We start from the raw sequence: 21563 nt of genomic DNA on the forward strand, positions 1-21563 counted from the left end.
AAAGACAGTCTTTCAACCTTCAACTGTCCTTGAGCAAAAGGATATAAGCCAAACGTACATATCTCCTTCACGGTTCAACAGAGAAACACACAGATCAACGAGCAAACAAAATCTAAGTGGATTTAAAACCAGAACGTTGGTACGAAGTGAATTGGATACTGACTGCTTCTGACATGCAATTTAGCTCCAACAGAAAGTCATAAACTTGCTGCAGGGTAACAGGACATCCACAGTAAACTATTCCTCGGCCCCCCCACTCCTCTCTCCTTCTCCCCCTTTCCAAGAAGAAGACTGGATCCTCTGTTCGTGGACCACACGCCGTCACGGCTCCTCTCCTCCTGTGACCAAAAATAACTAAGCCCTTTCCAGATATTGCACACAAATGCAGGCATGCACACAGATGCATGCACACACTTATTTAGTCCGATACCTCTCTCCACTCTCATCACCGGCATTACAGCCATTAAAGTCATTAGGCGGAGGCGCTGGATGGAAAATGCAAGGACACCACTCTCTGTGATTGCCACATCAAAAAGTCACTTTTTGCCAATTTCATTTGAAAGATTACATTTTTCTTCATGTTATCTGCCAATGGAGCATTAAATTCACACAAGAGGAGTTTCCCTGGCACTTGTGATGATCAACGGAGCAGCTATGGACTAGAGCCAGCCTTCCCAAGGTTTAGATTTGGATCAGGCAGTTAGGAAACTCTTAATACTGTATGTGACGGTTGGGAACCTTCACTAGAGTGTTTGTCAAAAAAAGAGAAAAAAAAAAAAAAACAGAGAGGCTCTGAAGTTTGCTCAATAAGTTTTTGGCCAAAAAAAATGAAAGTCTGTTAGATAGATGACCGCGCTGACTCAGTGATAAAAGACTACATGGTGGCTGGACAAATAAATGAAAGGCTCATGCATGAGTGCGCCTCAAGTTGTCCTTCTGTAATGTTTCTTTCTGGCTAACCTCTGATTCAAAAAGGCCCAAGGATGTGCTTCGTTTGAACTCCTCCCCGGAGACGCCCCTGTACTCTACCTTTCCACCCCCTTCCCATGCCTACCCCAGGACCTCCCCAGGAACTACAAACACAGATGTGCTCTTTTCCCTTTTGCTCCATTGCCTCTCAGCGCACTGCTACTTTACTTCTCTTATTCTAAACGGAGAAAGGACCCAGTCCTGTTTTTCTGGGTTTAAAGCAAGGTCAGTCCAGGACGGGGCCTTGCGTAGGGGTCAGGAGGAGCAGTTTAAGACATACCTCAGATGGCACCAAGCTGTTCTGAGAAAGCAGCTTGTCTTGGTGACTCACTCACATCTGACTCTTTATTACAGTTAGTCATATTAACCAGAATATTATACAACTCTTTGCAACCCTTACTTGCAAACAATGGTGGAAAAACTGCTATTAAAATAAAGGTATTAATATCACTGTGCAAAGATACTCTTTTACAAGTAATTCCTGCATTCAAAAATGTACTTAAAAGGGACCATATGTAAGTTTTTACACGTATATAGGTTTTTTATTGCCAATGTGTGAACAGGTTGTAACCTAACCTAAAAAATTAGACCTTCCGCGACTTCCTGAGTTCCTCCATCAACCTGTGGACTGTTTTTAATGTGAAGAATGCAGGTCTGTTTTTTCCAGGAAAAAACAATGGATGTGATGTCATACACAAACTCCATGGAAGCTCAAAAAACAAAGTTATATCTAGTGAAGCCCGTCTTGCAAAACAGGAATGTGACCGGCGTGGGGGGGGGGGGTAAAAACTAGGATCGACATCGGCCGGGCCTCTGATTCAAGGAGGGATCTTCGTTTGGTTTTGGGTATCAAAACAGACGCCGACCTGGCAAAATTCCTATTGGACAGGTGAGCTAACATTACTGCCAAGCATGTGAAATACATAGTGATACTGTGGTTTTAGCAGGCTTATGTTGCTAACGTTGATCAACATGATGCCGGTCAATCTCGCGTGTGTCGCCTCACTGTTTTGACCGATGCTCGCTCGGTTCTTCTTAGTGCGAGCACAAGCGCGAGCAACAGGACGCTGATGACGTTGACTTAATAGCCACAGGTGTTACTGCTAACAAGCAATTTCTGATTCTTACATCTATCCCTTTTAACTTAGAAAAGTAAAGGCACTCCTTACGCAGAATGGGAAATTCTTATATATATTGTATTATTTGATTGTTATTACTGACACATATACATATACAGCGCCTTTTACTGTTGTAACTGGTTGAGGTGGGGCTAATTTGAACTACTTGCTGTTGGGTAGTTGTTGTTTAGTATGTTTTGTATCTGAAATCTGAACCTGAAAGTTTAATAAAGCTGTCAAATAAATGTAGTGAAGTAAAAAAGAACAATGTTTCCCTCTGAAATGTTGTGAAATTGAAGTATAAAGCAGCATAAAAATGGAAATACTCAAGTAACGTACCCTAAGATTGTACTTTAGTAAATGTACTTTGTTACTTTCCACCACTGCTAGCAGTCAACCCTCAACAATCCTAAATTCATACTGTATCTATAACTTAGACAAATGTCCCCACAAGCTAAACAATACAGTTGTTTCTAACACAGCTCTAGTGACACCACACGACTAAATCACAGAGAGACAACTACAGATGAATTGAGAAGACACACCAGGTCTGTACAGCAGTTCAAATTGATCCACCTATGAAGCAATCCACAGATGGGAGGAATGAAAAAAATGGACATAAGGAGAGAAATGAAATTTAAAAATGATTCAAAGGGGAACGAGTGATTGAAAGATAAAACAGAGAGAGGTGTGACCTTAAGTTAATGGAAAACAAGCGAGGGTCACTCCAAAGTAGCTTGCAGTAGGTCACACAGGTCATTGGAGGTCACAGTTCACACAGCGGGACAGTGCAAACCCAGAAACTACCTCTGTGAGCACCATGTGACAGCTCTGGCTCTACGGGACCTCAGCCTTGGCTGCGGCCCTGTGGACGCTGCCACCGGGGAGTTGGAAATGCCATTTATTTTCACACATACAGAAACATACACTCCCTGGCCACTTTAATAGGTACACCTATACAATTTAATGCAACCCGATACAACAGCTCTGCCACATATTCTTCCTTTACGAAGCTCAGAATGACCAGTTTTTGTTCAAACCTTAGGAGATGATATTCAACAATATGTTTATTATTGAGGTTCGTAGTTGGTTGATACATATCATCTTTAAGATACGCTTTTATTTTGAAGTGGTTTTTGATATAAATGTAACTGATTAAATGTTAAATGGGCATATCATATACTGTCTCGTATCGATTGCAGGCCCCTGAATTGAATCAAATCAAAATCGTATCGTGGCAGATTTTGTGATATCGGCAAATATCGTATTGTTGTCCAAATAATTGATATAATACCTTGTGATGAAACTAGTGATTTACATCCCTAATAGTTTGTAAATGGATTGGGCAAAACATTAAAAACTCCTCTGAATATAATGCAGCCCAGTTCAACACCACTGCAAACTACAGCCTCAATAACAAACCTATGGTTAAATCAAATGAATACTTCTCTGACAGTGTCAATCAAAACTGAACATTATTATCTTTGTAAAGGTAGAGATTACGGCTGCACTGTTGTATTGAATCTACAGGTGTACCCAAAAAAGTGGCCTGTGAGAATATAACAGTTGTACAGTGAATCTGCACATGTACATAGAGTGTAAATATAAATAATAATGGATTGTTCTTGCATAAAATCATCATAAAAAAATCCTAAAACAAATGTAAAAGTAAAACAAATCAACAGAATGAACTGATTGATGGACAAATAAAACTCAATATGAATGTATGCAAGATCCCATGATGCTTTTTAGCATATTATATATACCTGCGGCCGCTGGCATCCCTTAGTACAGCTGCCCCTGGGTCTACGGCCCGAGCCTCCAACTCCTGCACCTCCTCTAGAAGAGACTTCCTCACAGAACGACGTGTGCTGCAAAGCAGAAATAAGCTCATCAGACCCATGAAGGAAAGTTTGAGTGTGTTTTACTTCGCAGACACATGTGATTCATAATATAAAATGTGCGTAAGTGTTGACATAGACTCAATGTGGGTTATGTAAACGCCTCGGCTAAGTTAAATAGTCTCTGTATGGATTTCCCATGTATTTATATTAAATGTGTTCTACTTACGAGGTCCAAGCGAAGTCTTTGAGTAAACACGCAGTAGGCACCAGGATCAGGCCCAACCAGAAGTGCCAGCACTGCATCACCTTGCCAGCCTGCAATGACAACACACAGGCTCCATTTATTTCGCTCGTATATTAATTCAAATTGAGTATTAAGTCATTTTTCTCTGCAACGAGCGCAGAGAAACACATGTGGAAAGGGCACAGAGGAGTGTGAGACAAAGCACATTGAAAGCCATTCACAGCAGTTGAATACCAGCAATGTTAGCCAAACATATTTAACAGCTTTCTCACACCAAGTATCTACACCACATTCCCACAACTTCAATACAGTTTTTCTATGATGCTAAAAGGTAAAAATGCTGGGGAGTAACCACAGATCCCCCCCTACTTGTCTCTGCAGTCCAGCTGCAAATAGCCTCATAGACCTTTGACCCTCATCCTCAGTCCGTCTCCAGGGATTAATCATGCATCTAACCACTGTCTCAATTTGTCCGTCTGTCTGTCTCTGTGCCTCTTACTCCTACACATCTCTTTCTCCTGTGGCTCCCTCCAATCTTACTCTTTCACAACTTTCTTTCATTATTAGTCTTTGTATCTTCTGCTGCCTGTCCTCGCCTGTTTCTGCAAATCCCTCAATTTTCCCCTTTATTACCCAATATCTCCTCCTCAAATTATCTGTAAGAGCTCTGTGGTGTTTCACAAGCTCCAAGTCTTTGTCTCTAGGTGATTCAGTCAACAGTCACAAACACTTTATGCGCCATAACATCCCTTAACTTCTACTACTTTATTGTCCATATCGTGTGTTTCCTGTGTCCTGTGTTTGGATCCAGAGATGTAGAGATAATTTGGTTCCCAGAGGGAGAGGAAACGGGGGAAAATGAATCGGACGACCATTAGGAAATACCCTCTGCAGCAGCTGGAAACACAACCAAGTCGTAGTTGATCCGACTGGACTCGCACATACTCTATATGTCTTTTCTGTGTGTGACAAACACCTACACACATTTTTACAGCACTGGACACACATTAGATCACATGGTCTTCATACACTCAGAGGATGGAGGGAACGCTAAATGATTTTCTCTGCTTTGTTATATCCATAGAAACAGACTGTTGGTCTCGACCGCTTTACAATCAACACAAATCACACATAGCTGGACACACATAGCACATTAACTCTCACATGCACTCCCGCAGTTATTCTGAGCAGAAAAATATACAGCTCTTTTCCATCCCCTGTCCCCCATGGACAGATGGAAATATAGATAGCGGGAGCAGGGGAAATAAGAGAGGTAATAGGGTAGTTAGGGGGGATGATGGAGGGTTGGGGGGGCGGTGGCTGAGTGTCTCTGACCATTCCCCAGTTAGACTGAGCAGCTGCACAGATATTCAACCGCATTCCTGATTTCTGACACAAATTGAATTAATGGGCTGAGGGGAGTTTAGACGGCCCTATTCCCTTCCCTTCCCCTCCCGAGACTCTCTACCCACTCAGTGGGGCACCTCACCTCACCCCCGCCTGATCCCCGAACTCTAAAATGAGTCTCTCAATCAAGGGGTCCCCGCGTACGCTCTCCTCACCCCCACTGGATCCGCATCACCACCAGCAGCAGCAGCCCACCCTCTTGAGTCAACACCTCTACAGAGGGCAGTAAAAAAACGGAGCTCGGGTGACACGCAGCAGGTGCAGGAAGCCTGGTGAGAGGGGCTGGCGAGGCATAAATCTCCCCGGGGGCTCCAGCAGTGCCGATGCAGAACACCCAAGAGGTGAGTCTCGTAGGCGCCATGTATTGGCAACCAAGAACAAGGGAGGGGCAGGTGATGGAGGTTGCAGGAAAGAGATGTAGAGGGAAGGGCTATTTTAACCCCCTGTTACTGAAATGAGTGACACGTGTTTATGGAGAGGGACTTGCCTGGCCCTGCATGTCGGGGGCGATGGGGATGGTGGGCCAGATGGCAGAGTAGACACCGAAGAAGACCATCCAGAGTAACATGCTTCCCCAAACCGCTAGGTGGGAAAACTAGAGAGAGAGAGACAGAAGACGGAGGAAGGCAAATAAAAAGAGGAGCCAATGGGATGGCGCGCAGCAGAGGATGGGGATTAAGAGACGGATAAGAAAGACAGCATGAGGTCAAATAGTTTACATACAGCTCATCCGAATATACACAACCTTTCCCTCACTCCTTCCCATATCTTCGTCCTACTCTCTGTGATCCGCTGAAACGGGACACTGTGTGAATTCCAGTGGGACCCTGCTTCATTACTGCCAGGCTGTTGTGTGGACAGCTGAACGGACAAAAGTGTCAGCGCCCTTCTGTCCATCCTGCCAATCTCTCTCTCTCTCTCCCTCTCTCCAACAGTAGAAAGGAGCCAAATCATGTCGCCTGAGCTACTGTTGTTCTAGTCTACATCCACCTCTGCTGACTTTGCTCCAAAAGATTTGAACCAAATACTCTGATTCTTGGTTTTGTTTAATTAATCTTTGATCAGATATTTCATTGTTTAAAACATAATTTTGTTAACTGTTTTACTGTATTTTACCGAGGCAAAGTTCATGTACACCAGTTCAAGTTTTGCCTGTACACACTGCAGTCATTTGATATTATTTGTTCACGTATGGCATATCAAGGTGCAAGGTTCTTCAATTCCACCAAAGCAGTAATTGGCAATGAAAATCTTTGGTATAAGGTTCCTTCAACTATGCTCATAACATATGTATATATAAAAGGGGAAATTTTACAAGTAAAGTAAAAGCAAAATGATAATCTCTGGCATAAAATAGTGCAGATAAAATATAGGGCTTAAATATACACATAAGTAAATATAAAATAGTAATGTAAATGTAAATTCGTAATTTTGTGGAAGACAGTATTTCAGATGGGAAAACTGAATGTAATGGACTGGATGTAGTATGTATATGAATGAGGAGAAGTAATATACTGTATGTACAAAGAGGTGTAAACAGGAATGTAGTATGTAATAATGAGAAGTACTAAAAATATATATACAGAGGTGTTAACAGGATTGTAGAATGTAATAATGAGGGGTACTAAAAATATATATACAGAGATGTAGACAGGAATGCAGTATGTAATAATAAAAATACTAAAAATATATATACAGAGGTGTAACAGTTTGTAAAACAATATGTAAAGTATATAAAGGTAAATAAAAGTGAAATGACAATGGTAAAGTGACGCATAGTGGCATATATCTAGTATCTAATGTATTTTGATAGTAAACAGCAGGAGTTTCATTCATGCTAACATTACTTGTGTGATTCCGGTGTCAGTGCTTTTAACCCAGACTGCCTGTTGGTGGTCTGGGACACAACACAGGTAATTTCTCATTAACTGCAAAAGCCATCTTAGTTACGTCTGTAACTCAGCGGATAATTTGTTTTGAGGTAAATCAACCTCCCAGTATGAAAACTTGAATAGCCCATATTTAAATTATTATGTCCTAAAAGTTGTAAAAGGCACTAAAAGCCGAATCCAGAGTTATTTTCCTTCCTCCGTTCATGTGAACGAGACCCAGACTGTGGCTGGACATATGGCTAGGAGGTGGAGTTAAAGGAAATGCTACTGCGCCTACTCTATGGGCCCAATAGATGCGGAAGACCGCCGGACGATCCGGGTACTTTGTCACTCGGCAGTCGAGCCATTTTGGCTCCATGCGCCAGTGAGCAAGTCTCATGAAGGAGGAATGAACGGGAGCCCGCCTCTAATGCTGTATCCAGTTCTCTTAATACATCCATGGATTGCATGCTTAAAGTTATCTAGCTAGAGATGGCAGTGTGTGGCGTGTAGTAACTACATTGTGGAAACATGAGGATGATATTTACCTTTAAAAAGTAATTCTACTGGTTTCCAGCAAGTTGCATGGATGTCAATACATAAGCTACCGTGACATTTTGGTGCCAGCATCCTTGATGTTTATAAGTGAGAAGCGTGTCCATAGAAAGTAGGGCCGGCAGTATGCCCTGAAAGTTATATGAAAAGTCTATACAGTTTGAACTTTTGACAGTAAACATATATGATAGATGAGTGTAAAAATGTATTTCTCATGACTTGAATAGAGAAGTCTTTGAAAGGAACGAGGACATCTGGGCTGCATGTTAACTATGTAAAATTCAATCTGTTTCGCTCTTATGTTTCTGTATTTACTCTTCTTCTAACAGATGGTAATCTCGCTGTTTTCTGCTCTGTTTTTCTCCTTTGCAAGTTTCATCTGTTAAAGCATATTAAAACAGTTTTTGCAGCTGCTTCCCAGTAAATGCCTTTGATTGCCTTGAATGGTTCGGAAGTCTTAATTTATTAACATTTGGACATTTTTAAGAGTTTTTTTTTTTTAAGTGGATAAGTTTGAAATATTGAACAGGAGCAATGGAAAGGAAATGCAGCCACAAGTGAGCTGGTCGGGTGGCGTAAGCAACTGCTGTTTAAGAAACCGCAAACCTCCACCACAAGATGAAGGTACACCACATCTTTTCCCATGTCTTTCCTGAATATGGAGCATTTAGACCGGGTTATATGAAATCCTCACAGAGTGGGCCTCCCCTCCTTTTTATTTATTAACGGTTGAGTAAAATACAGCACATGTGGTGTGGAGTTTTAGAGCGTTAATGTTCTTACCCTGGTCCAAGCGGTGGTCTCCATTCCAGCTTTCAGACATACTGTAACTACCACATACTACACACACACACACACACACACAAGGGGAGAGGGAGGGCAAATAAAAAAAAGCAGAAACAGGATTAGATCACTGGCGACTGTGGAGATAATAAACATTAATGTTATATAGTAAACTCAGCAATGTGTGTTAAAATGCTCCCTCACAGCCCTGTGTAGTCTACACACACACATAACACAACATATAAACACTGACATTCACATGGGACTGTAGGGAGTAAAATGATAGCGAGAGTGTGAGATGGAGGAGAAGTGAGTAGAGAGAAGAGATGGACGAGTGTGGAGGGGAGACAGGCTGGCTAGACGAAACTAGATTGACTGGAGACTCGTAACGGCTCTGAGGAAGCAGCACAGTGCTGGTGTGTACACAAATACTGAGCATGTGCAAAAAAAAAAGCCCAAATCTGCATGCCAAAAGACACAGAAATTAAAAACGGAATATACTCAAAAAGACGCATAAACACATAGAAAATACAAGTAAGATGCTTACTGTGTAGACCATATTTCCAACAAACAGGTAGTCATTTCCCTGACCGTCACTGAACGGAGAGTCTGTGGGGAAAACACACACACACACACACACACACACAAAGATGCCTCATGACAACGTGTTACCAGGTAGAATTATGAGAATGTAGGTGAGTTATTCGGGCATGTCACTTACCATGCTCTAACATTTTTAGTGGAAACCAAAAGAGAATAATTGAATGAATCAGTGCATTGATACAGGTACCCCAAAACACCTGAAAGACAGAAAGAGAGACAGAAAGAAAGAAAGAGAGAAAGAGGGGGAAACAAGTCAGTGAAGACTAATGCCAAAGCACATATATGCCCCCACACACATAAAAACAGCAATTCCTCACAGTAACACACAACTTCCACTGTGTTCTTGCCATCAAAAGTGCCCTCCTGTACTGTACACACACACACACTGACACACACTCCCACACATACAGTAGGTTGGGTTGCTAGTGTACCCTCTAAAATGAAAGACTTCCTTATTCTGGCCCTATGAATCTCATTAGAGGTTGCCGTGGAAACATCCCAGTCTCCTTGCCACTCTTGTTTACTCGCTGGCGTCCCAGACAAACAGCAGGCATCACTCGTCAATCCCACAGACGAGCCACAAGGCACGACAAGTCGAATGCAGAGCGCTTAGCTTATGCAGCACATGGTGTGTGTGTGTGTGTTTGTGTGTGTAGGTGCATGCAGACTGTAAATGTGTGTGTGCATGTACCTTGGTGTTGAAGCCCTCGGCATTCTGGGTGATTCGGTAGAGCTGTGGGAAACGCAGCATGTTCTGCTGGCTGCACGGCCGATCGAATATCCCCAGAGTGAACGGAGGCAGTGCAGTAAAGATCTGCGTCACACACAAGATACACATACAGCCATTAAATACATAATGACAGGGCAGCGTGTTTACATATACACATACACTTCAACTAGCTGGACAATCAGCGTTCACATCAGCAGCGGCATTAGAAGGAATTCCACAATGTTTTAAAAGTGGGGAGCCTGAAGGCAGCGGCAGTCAGACATATACTGTAAGTACACACAGCGGTCACCAAAACACATAGAAAAAAACTCTCACACACACATGCATACAAACGCTTCTGGCATTCAGAAAGAGCAGAGATAAGAAGACAATGTAGAGTGAGATTGATTGAGAGATAGGTAAAGAGCGAGAGTCGGCACTTAACGTGAACTTAGTAAAACAGGGAGGGGGTGAGACTGAGGGAGAGAAAGAGTGAGAAAGTTTGAGAGAGAGTGAGTGCGGTTACTCACCACGTTGTAGAGGCCTATACACCAGCGCTCAAAAAGGATCTGGCCAGAGAACCCGTTCACAAAGGCGAACCAGAGCTGCAGCACAAAGAGAGGGATGAGAGGGGATGAGAGGAACAATAGCGGAGGGTAAATCAGCCTTAGGGAGGTACTGATAGTGGAAACAGCAGAGAGAGATGGCCAAATGTGTGCCTCTGTTTACAAACTTATATGAACAAGACACGATAAAATAACTCCAGTGGAACATTTTGTACTTTATAGTGCCAGAGGAAACCTTAAATCCTGCACAGTGTCTGTCACTTTTACTCACTTTCGTTTTAGTCATGATGTTTCAGTTGATAGACCTTCATCAGGAAAGATTCAGGCATGTGGATGAAGGTCTATCACAGTTTAACTGGAGCAGAACTTATTTTAAAATCACTATATTGTACAAAATAGGAAGAGAGCAAATGTTCTTTTTTCTTCTTTTGTTTTTTAAATTTCCTCACGGGTGAATTTTTGTTGGTAAATTCAAGTCAAGGATCTAGAAAATAGTAAATGTGTCTGTTTTTAAATGTAGTGTTTCATCATTTTAGAAAGTTTTGGAAACTCATAACTGAATAACTGCACTATTTTGTAGTGTGTAATGGTTGTCTTAAGCTGTTTATGCTGTTTGTATTTATTGTGTTTTAATGCTTGTACCTGGTTAAACAAGGGAAACATGAAAAAAGGAATAAAACGAAATAAAAAGGCTAATAGAGAAATTGTTTTCAAATTGTTTTACCCTTCAGTTAACACCTTGAAGAAAATAAACCAATAATGACAGAGAGCAGTGGGGGTTCATGGGGATTGTGGTCATCATTTTTTAGAAACACATGAGCACAACAATACTGATGAAGTGAGAGGCAAAATAGATGGTGGTTGTTTACAATAATTACTCCAAAGCATAATGATTCATCTGGAATGTTGCATTGATTTTTAAATGTGACATATGCTAGTATAGTAGTTGCACTTCCTGTAGCCCCATTAAGTCTTCTGGCAAGAAGTTTTATAATGTATTCCTCATGCAGGTTGTAGCTGGCTCTGAAACCACTTTCTGATTTTATAGAAGTAAATTTACTGAAAACAGTGTCTATATATGACTCTCTGACCCAGGGGAAACCTTCATTAACGCCTTAACACACACACACACACACGCGCGCGCACACAAACACACACTCACAGAGCAGACGCAGGCTGATCTGAGGGTAGATAGAGAAAATGTTTGGGGCCGCTAGTGGGAGTTGTGGCATTCCTGGGGCGTACAGTGGAGCATACAGCCTAGAGGTGAGGTCAGATACGCAAAAACACACACTCAACCATCCCCCTTATTCTGTCTCCACTAAGTGGACGGAGACAGTCTCTAACCTTTGGCCTAGAGCGCCCTGCAGGGAGCCAATCATGTGAGATAATCATGGAAAGACACATACACAGATACACACACATACATGGGCACAGAGTGGTGGTGTGAGCGGGACAGTAGGCTCCCATGAGGACTTGCACCTGCTGGCATCCTTAATGTGGGACAGTGGGGTGGAGCACAGCTGACAAATACCCCTCATAACAGGCAGGCCAGGGCTGCGGTGTGCCCCTTCATCTCAATCACACACACACAAAGCCGTCGACCCTTGGACCCAAGGTCTCGTCACTGCTGATCTTAACACACGTTTTTTTTCTGTGCATGTGTGTGTATGTGTGCAAAAAGAGACAGAAAGCAGACACCAGAAGGGCACCTCGTCCATCACTGTCAGCCGTGTCGACAAACAGCTGCAGAACGTCTCTGTTAACGTTACTGTGTGTGTGTGTGTGTGTGTAAAACAGACAGGGTGTGGTGGTGAGGCTCCTACCTCTATAATGTACAGGACCACATTCTTATAGAAACAGTAGAGGATGCACTTGGTGACACGGTTGTAGCTCCACGCCCCATGGACCAATAGCAGCTTCTCTAGGTAGGAGAACTACCAAGAGAGGAGAGAGAGAGAGACTTGTTACTATAATTAGAAGAAAAAACAAAGAGTTAAAAAGAAAATTTGACATAGAAAGGGAACAGAGAGAATATTAAGAATGTGACTGGGAGGCAAAGAGGAGGTCCACTGATACAGATAAGTTGTGCAAGATGCCCAAAGGCTAAAAGATAAACAACTCAAACAGTGAAAGTGAGAGAATGCGTTTGTGTGAGATAGAAACAGAAAAGATAAGACTCCTCAGTAATTAGGAGAACCCCCCCGGTTCATTTTATCCCCTTCACGTTTTCATTGAGTTGTCATTATGGGTCACTTCGGATAATGGGAATTACGGTATATTTTACAATTAATCAATTATTTGTTTAGTTAGAAAATAGTGAAAAAATCACAATTTCCTGCAGCTTGTTTTGTCTGACCAATAGTGCAAAATCCTAAGATATTTAACTCACAAGAGAATGTTTGACATCCTTCATTAATAAATTACTTATAAATGATAAAACAACTATCAAAATTGTCAATTTATTTCCTGTCAATCAACAAATCAAATAATCAACGAATCTTCTCAGCACTAATGGGAGATATGAGCTGTCCTGTTTGACAATATATTTGTTTCAAAAACTTTGGGAATAAAGGATAATAATGCCTCGAGTAATTTAAAATTTAACATTAAATACATTTTAGCACTGAAAAATGACCATTTATTTAATAGTTTGTATAAAACTGCCCCTGAAAAGAAACTTTCCGACACCGCTACAGATGTTTTGATTTTCTTCTGGACTTCTTTATTTTACTGTAAGAATGTTAACACTTGCTATGAGCCGTTCGTTTGTCTTGATAACATGATCTACTTGAGTGACCCCGTAAGTAAATTCTCCTTTCGGTTGTCGCCCCTCCAGAGAGGTCAAAGGTCAGGATGAGCTGAAGAGTGAGCAGGGGTAAGGATTCAGTGTCTTGCCTTAAGACACTCGAGCAGGGTGGACAACCAAGCGTGAACCCATTATCTACGTTCATATAAAGCCTGTAACATATCTGTATGACCCTGACCGAGCATGAATGACTGTCTCCATGTTATGTCTGCATCCCACCTGCGCTATGGAGTAGTCAGAAGAGTTGGTGGCCTGCATTCCCTCGTTGCCACTGATCCCCACTCCGACGTGAGCCGTCTGAATCATGCCCACGTCGTTGGCGCCGTCGCCTATCGCCAGCGTGATGGCCTTCACGTGTTTCTTCACCATATCCACAATCTCAGACTTCTGCAGCGGAGAAACTCTGCGGAAACAATAAGAAGAAAAGAAGAATACTGTGAGAAAGAAAGAAAACAAGAAGTACATTTAGAAAACAACGATGCCAGCAATTAGGAAAGACGAATAAAGCCTGAAAAAATAAAGAGTGGGGAATAGATGAAAGGGAAAAAGAAAGATGGATGAGGCTGGCAGAAACACACACACACACACACACACACACACTGCAGGCCAGGGCTCTGTTAGCTGCTCTTCATCACGAATTAGGAAACAATGATTCACTGTTCTGCTAATAAGACTCTTGGTAGCCCCTGTTTGATGTATATATATATGTGTGTGTGCTTACAGCGGTGTGGGTTTATGCATGTCTACATACAGGGAGCTTCCAGCAGTACTCCACCCTCTTGACCTGTATCACTGATCCTCCTGTCCATAACCGGTTCTGTCTCTTCAGTGACAATGAAGGACCCAGGGAGGCTCGATTACAGACGTTTCCCTCGGGGGGCCACTGAGAGACGACAGTGAAGTGTTACGGTGCATTTACTTAAGTACTGTGAATATCCTTTTATATTTTATGGTACCATGTACCACCAACCGATGCCCTCTGTTGTATTGGTTTTCTGCTTGGCTTTACTAAAAAAGCTTTTGGAAGTGTTTTTTCCCACCAATCCCTAATTTCTTCCACCACCTGCCATGGAAAAAATTGTGAGGATTGGAGCTGATTGTATCACGTGGTCTTTCTTAGCAAAGGGAGTTTACCCAGTTGTCATGAAAATGATGTAATTCACATTTTTTTCCGAGCACTTTAAGAACTAAAGCCGCCCACACACATGATCGGCGGTAAAAATCGCTCTGCGCTGGCTGTGCCGTTGTTTTCCTTTGGAGAGAGCGGTGCCGGAAGCACTAACCTTGGCGTGGCGCACCGCTCAAAATTGCCACCAAAGTTCAAATTATTTCAACTTTGACCTCTGATACCGCTGACCTTTCAAAGTGCAGCCAATGAGATAACAGCTGCAACTGTTGTTGCCTAGAAACAGTGAATGGCATTTCTTGCGCGAATCACACCGTTCAATTTTTGAAGCAGTGACAGGAGAAGAGGCGTTTCTTTTTTGTCAAGCTACTAAGACATTTATATGATCCTGTTCTCACATGCATATGTGTACTATCCTTACTATTTGTATAGTTGAAAGTTCAGCTTTGAATCTTTTTTTAGAGAGATATAACAGGGAATTTGCCCTCATCTCTGATTTCAAAACATCAATGCTTTGTATGAGGAGGCGTTCCTACTGCCTGTCATTCACATGTCTATAACTTAAGTGAGTTCTTACTACCTGCAACCTGTACTGTGAAAACAATTACATCTACAAAAGGAGGAGACGTGGGAGAAAACTGATACTGGGACTGGGATTAAACTTGTATAACAAGACACGTTTTATTTCCCACAGTACGGGACTTGCAACTGTAGTGGCTTATGTGCAGATACAAACATATTACAGTACCTTAAAATGTGACATTTATTTGGCATAAATGCACATTTGGAGGTACAGTAGGCCAATTGCCTATTGGCTGCACTTCTAGAGATTAACTCAAATCCAGACATTAAATATTTACATTACATTTCCCTGATTATAGTAATTACCTGAGCCTCAGTGATGTATTAGGTGATAGTAATTTGAGTATCAACACTGGGCCATTGTGTGGACAATACTTCAAACTGTTCCTAGAAAGAGGAGGAGTCACTTTCCCATTGACTCTGTGTGTGTTAAGTACGGCTCTAACTCAGGCGTCTTCAATTCCCCACCGGGTTCGTCACTGCTCAGATAATGATACTACAAAATCAAATTATGTGCAGCTGCATGACCCATCACATGCAAACAGAATGCAGCATGATGCTTTGATAAAGACGACAAAATGAGATCATGAGCAGATGTATGACTCTTCACACACACACATACACACACACATCCGGCTGGAGCCCACAGGTCATAAAGACGGTCTATCTTCTATGAATATGTAGGAAGGATCATGTCCCGGTCAGACTGAAATCACAGAGCTGGGTGGTCTGCTTGGCATTCATACATAGGCGTGTGCAAAAACACACATTTACACACAAGCACAAACACACACACACACCACAGGGGAAAACCTCAGAGCGTCTTGGCCTCTGTAGACGTCGCAGAAGGATGGGATCAACCTCTGCTCTTTGTTTTCTCCAATTCTTCCGTCTGAAGTGTGTGTGAGTGCGTCTGCCTGTGCGTCTCTTGGCCTCTGACCACAAATCTCTCTTTATCTCTCTCTCTCTACCTTTCCTCTAAACACTGCTAACAGTGTCTGGGATTGTGTAAAGTGGCGTTGGGAGAGATGAAAGGCTCCCAGTGCTCTTCGCAGTGGAACTGAGCAGAAAATAAGCAGCCGCTAAGCCCTCCTGTAAACAAACGCGCAGTGAAGTCAGGAAGCCATGCGTACGAGTACGCACGCACGCACGCACGCACACATTCCCAAACTGTGAAACATCACACATATACAGTAGGTGAGATACTTGAGGGTCTTAAAAGTCAAAGCTACAGCTCATTACGTTCAGGCACCTTATTAACATGTAATGTGCCACAATCACAACATGAAGCACCTACAGCGGTGGTTCCCAACATGCAGGTCGGGACCTCCCACGGAATCTTGAAACTTTTCTCTAATATTTGTTTTTCAAATTTCTCGAGCTGTGGATCATTTTATCTCATCAGGCCTCTAATCAAACAAATTAAAGAGTCTGAGCAACAAAATGTTTGGGAACCACTGACCTACAGTGCAAAATAAAAATGTCTACCAGAGTCAATGTTTTTTCATAATTTCATACTTTGATAAATATGAACTTTTTTTTCTACAAATCCCTTTATGGAGCCAAATTTTTCAAATGTTAAATATTGTCTAAACACAAGCAGCTGTACAAGAACTAACTGCTCATATAAAGGCCCTGACACACCAAGCCAGTTTGGGGTCGTTGGCCAGCGTCTGTCGGCCTAGTTTTTGCGGTGTGTCCCATATAGTCGGCTCCAGTCTGCCCGTGTCTGAGGTTTTTCTGGCCGATTCAGCTTGTTGAATCTTACGCAGGCGCAGATCGTACTGTTCTTGCTAACTGGCCATCAGCTGTAGTCTTTACGGTGTGTTCAAATGCAACTTGTCAACCAAGACAAAGGCGGAGTGAGGCGACGCAACAGTCGGCCTTCATTGCTGCTAGTTCTTTGATGTCGGGTTGGTGTGTCTGGGCCTTTAAACGCAATCTAAAATCCCAAAAGACGTTTTGCTCAATGGGTAAATCTTGGGATGCATTCAACAAAGTAATGCTAGTGCTCCTGAAGAAAAAAGGGTTAAAAACTTTGAAAATCCTATAAACATGCAAAAGAGCAAACCTCACATACCACTACGCTCCTCTACACTTAAGTACCTGAAGTTTGGCTCTTTTGCACACGTCTAAAACTGGCAACATTTTGATTTATAACAAGAACTAACTATGAATCAGACATTTGATGTTCGATACCCAGCCCTAAGCAGAGTAGCCAGAGATATATGGAGTGGAGGGAGGGAGTGATGTGCACATAGAGAGCAGGATGGAGTGAAGGATCGAGGAAAAGGAAGCTGCAGGCTGTTTGCAAGGCCTGTGAGACCTGAGTCCGGATATGGCCTGGATATGCAAGGGAGAGTCAATTACTTCCCTCCTGGCTGCACACACATGCACACACACACAAAAGACGAGTGGAAACTCTTTTGTTAAACATCACAGCTGGTGCCCAGTGGAACATGACCAAAAAAGGGAAAGAGCAGTAAACATCGTATGAACAGAGTGCACTTTGTATGAATAGAAATGTATAACGGCAATGTCTGTGTCTGTGTGTGTGTCTGTGTGTGTGTGTGTGTGTGTGTGTGCGTGTGTTGGTGCCCATTCCTGGGGTGCCACCAGTGAGTCACGGCTTTGACATTTCCATGCAGCGTAGAGTATTACATTACTCCTGCTGTGCAGCGGGACCGGCTTTTATCATCATTTGCTGACCGTGTGCAACCGACAACCTTTACAAACCCGCACGCAGGTATACAGGCCTGCACATGCACACGCACGCTGATACTCTCTCTCTTTATCATGCACACAGCAGAGTGCGAATTAATCTGTATATGCTGGGATTCAATGGATCCTTTTCTGAAGCGTTTGTGTGCATTTTTTCTTTATAGGTGCTTCCAGTTGCTGATTGGCTTACTTTTGTCATTACAGCTCACACCCTCATCTTTACCTGAGGAAGACTATTTTGTGATCAAAACATTGTCATGTCAGTAGAATAAAAGACACCCCGGTAGAGAACAGTGTCGTCTTTTTTAAGTGTTTTAAGCAAAGAAAGTTAGATATCAAACCCCAGTTGGGTACAGGAGCGCGACAAAAAACAGCTAACAAATAAGGGTTTCCCTAACAAAGACATTGTAATTTGAAACGTTGCAATAAAAGATACTTTGGAGAGCATGCGGACAACCTCTTCTTTTTCTTTGTGCATAGAGGTTTTCCCAGAACAGTACAATGACCCTGTGTATCTCTTAATTATTTTCTAATAAAGGGTACTTGACCTATTGACAGATTAAAATTCCAGACTTTGTCTAGACTTCTTGCAGACTTCCTTGTTTCAGTTTTTTGGTCACAAGATGTAAACTTTGTCCATACTGTCATTTTTAATGCGGTTTGTGTGTTTTTGTAGGACTTTTAAATTTCATGCTCCTTTTATTTACAAAAATGTGGTACATAAATTCCATTATAGACAACCGAGACAAATTGTTCCTTTTTTTCATTGTTAATTACTTCATCAACTGAACTGATGACTAATTTTGATTCAGATCTTGCAACCATTTTCAAAGAAGATTTAAGCACAGACAAGGTAAAGCACTGAAGTTTCAATATTTTTGTCCAAACATTTCCAGGCTTCCCAGACCTATGCAGATATTTTGGAATAAAGCAAAGTTTGCTTATGTATGTGCATGTGATTGTGTCTGTGTGTATGTGTGTGATGAATGTATCTTCCCTACCGGCAGCAGATGACGGCCTTGCAGGACAACGCCAAGTCAAGGAAGGCCTGGCGGAGCTCGAAGGACAGTGCATATTTCAGCGTCTGACCATCAATGATCAGCGCCAGCTCATTCTCCTTCCCCAGAGAGTCTCCCAGGGACGAACAGTGAGCTGTCAGAGTGGCACGAGTAGCCTGCAAGGAGACAAAGACACAGAGAGTAGGGTTTGGGTATTTCTTAAATCTTTAAAAGGAAGATTGACAAGATATTCCCCCAAAACTAAGCTTCAGAGACCAGTTAGACAGTTTCACGCATCATCAACATACTTTTACTGATGTTTATCTCAAACATCTCTTCTACAGTTGGTTCAAATGAGCAACGTACACACAAACAAATCAGTGCTCATAGGATGTATCCGGAAATACTGTTGGTTTAGTGAAACCTTAACTTCCAACCCTGAACCTCACCACTAATTACCAACAATCTAGTATCCTAATCTGCACCCTAACCAGCACCCAAACCAATCATAACTCTAAATCTCACCCTGAAAGGAACTATTTTTTTGGTGCGATCTGACAGCGGCCCTTTCATTTTGCAGGTTTTATGTTTTTGTGGCGATGTTGTGGCCTCATAAAGTGGTGAAAATACAAATCACACACATCAAAACACACAGACAATCTGTTGAAAGGTCAAAAACACTGGCAGTAAATGGAAGACACATGCTCTGGTTGCACAGGCTGCTTTCATCTGGGGAAAGAATTTGCTTGTGTGTACACTAAACAATTAAGAATGCCAACATGAAGTTCACAGTTGTTATAGACATCACCACAACACGCTGATGCTACAAGGTCCTGGGGGCAAGTTGAACCATGACATCAACTCTGCAATCTTTACTTCACAAAGCAACAACACGCCACAGTGGGAGGAAATATGCAACAGACACACAACTAGAGGAAAAAGGGGAAAAAAGATAAATGAGCCGGTCTAATGGCGTGGCGGGGGTAAAATGCATCATTCATGTCTAAAAGCAAAGTGGAAGTGTATAAATGCCAGCTTTCCTGCAGGGCAGTAGTTTGGGGGCAGTTTTGATGGAGCTCTTGATAATAGAGGAACAGGGATTAATAGAGAAAATAAACATCCCACGGAGTTGTAATGAATTCCATGTGGAGGAGAAGGCACGCTACAAGCTACCAGTCAGGCCCACACACACACACACACACACACACACACACACACCTGAATTCTTCATTTCCATTGACTGAAATTATGATTTCCATGGGATGTTACGGAGCATTAAAATGGTTTAATATGTATCATATTTGCCTTGTGTGGTCCACCTGTGCCTTTTAAATGTGAAACAGAAGTTCTGTTGACTATCCAATAAGAAATAAAAAAGGAACAACTTTTAGCTTTCAATTATGAATTGTCATTAAAACATGTAAGAAAAGTGCAAAAATACGGTTGACAGGAATTAACGGTTCCAGCTCTGACTTAAAGATTCTAAGAGAACTTTTTATTAAGGAGATCATCAGGTGAATTCAGGTTAAAAGACTCTTCGAATCACTCCGCAGATGTTTTATCCATCAAGTGTTCTCCAATACCGTAGCAAATATTCCACTAACTGTCTATCCTGGGACCGTTTTGTACATGTGGAATTCAGCTTATACACATAATAAACAAGGAATGACGCAAAATGAAACGCCCCATAACAGGAACTGTTTGTGGAAACACGGGCAATCTAACTAAACACATGGCAATCAGATACCAACTCTAGACACAAAACATTTGAAAAATTTGGCGCCGTTAAGAATCTACACGGTCTCTCACAGCGGGTTGTTGGCGGCCATCAGACCTGAGAGAGTGCAGTGACCCGCAGAGAGATGACCCCTCTGTCCACCGGTCAGCATGTGCAAGAGACAACACAGCAAGCACACACACACACACACTCATATACATGCAACACAATCATAAGAACAATGCGGCCTCTCTTCTTCTTGCCAAATAGCGATGCACACAAGTGTCCCTCCTCCTCACAAAAAAATTCCCTGCTCTTGTTTTCTCAGCCTGAGGCTGTGTGTTTTTCTTTGTACGCCGGAATTCCTGTTTGCATTCACCTTTTTCCCCCAAACAGGGGAAAGGAAAACAAAAACATAATGAAAGGATTAAAGGAGATTACAGGTTGTCAGAGTCCTGAAACTCAAAGTGTCTATGTGTGTGTGTGTGATGTGCATGTGTTTTTATAGAGGAGTAAAACATGTGTCTGTTTGCATGTAAGTGCATAGGGGTTGTGTGTGTGTGTGTACATGTCGTGCATGTGTGAGAGAATCTGACAAAACCTCTTTTTCCCTGCTTGTCCTCACCTCATCACAGAGGAATGGACACAAAAAAAGCCTCAGCAGCATAATACAAAGTAAACAGCGCGCAAGTGAAAAATGATTGTATAAAAACACTGAACATGACACATATTTGGAGCGGTGGGTGTTGATGCTTCAAGTCTTGCACAACTTTCTGCATGGGGGCTTGATTGATGGGAGCGCTTTCCAACATGATATGAGCGAGTGTGTGAGGGGGACAGCTTCAAATGAAATTCACAATAGTTGGAAGCCATGTCATCATAAAAGGCACTAAGAGAGAGGATCACACACATGGGTTAATCCTCAAGTGAATGCAAACAGT

At 42.3% G+C, this 21563-nt stretch overlaps 1 protein-coding gene across 12 annotated transcripts in view; it reads right to left on the reverse strand.

Moving 5' to 3' along the window:
* The window catches only part of atp8a2 (ATPase phospholipid transporting 8A2), a 54779-nt gene that overhangs the window by 3147 nt on the left and 30069 nt on the right, over positions 1 to 21563 (reverse strand). For all 12 annotated transcript variants that reach the window (XM_037757052.1, XM_037757058.1, XM_037757055.1 and 9 more), the window contains 11 exons: positions 18909 to 19081; positions 13698 to 13881; positions 12496 to 12606; positions 10634 to 10708; positions 10086 to 10208; positions 9513 to 9591; positions 9339 to 9400; positions 8792 to 8848; positions 6070 to 6177; positions 4158 to 4246; positions 3854 to 3958 (listed from right to left, as the gene is read on the reverse strand). In XM_037757052.1, coding sequence (XP_037612980.1) covers positions 3854 to 3958; positions 4158 to 4246; positions 6070 to 6177; positions 8792 to 8848; positions 9339 to 9400; positions 9513 to 9591; positions 10086 to 10208; positions 10634 to 10708; positions 12496 to 12606; positions 13698 to 13881; positions 18909 to 19081 — 1166 coding nt within the window. The remainder of the gene's footprint in view (positions 1 to 3853; positions 3959 to 4157; positions 4247 to 6069; positions 6178 to 8791; positions 8849 to 9338; positions 9401 to 9512; positions 9592 to 10085; positions 10209 to 10633; positions 10709 to 12495; positions 12607 to 13697; positions 13882 to 18908; positions 19082 to 21563) is intronic.

The sequence above is a fragment of the Sebastes umbrosus genome, chromosome 21 (assembly GCF_015220745.1).
Source record: "Sebastes umbrosus isolate fSebUmb1 chromosome 21, fSebUmb1.pri, whole genome shotgun sequence".
Classification (NCBI taxonomy): domain Eukaryota; kingdom Metazoa; phylum Chordata; class Actinopteri; order Perciformes; family Sebastidae; genus Sebastes; species Sebastes umbrosus.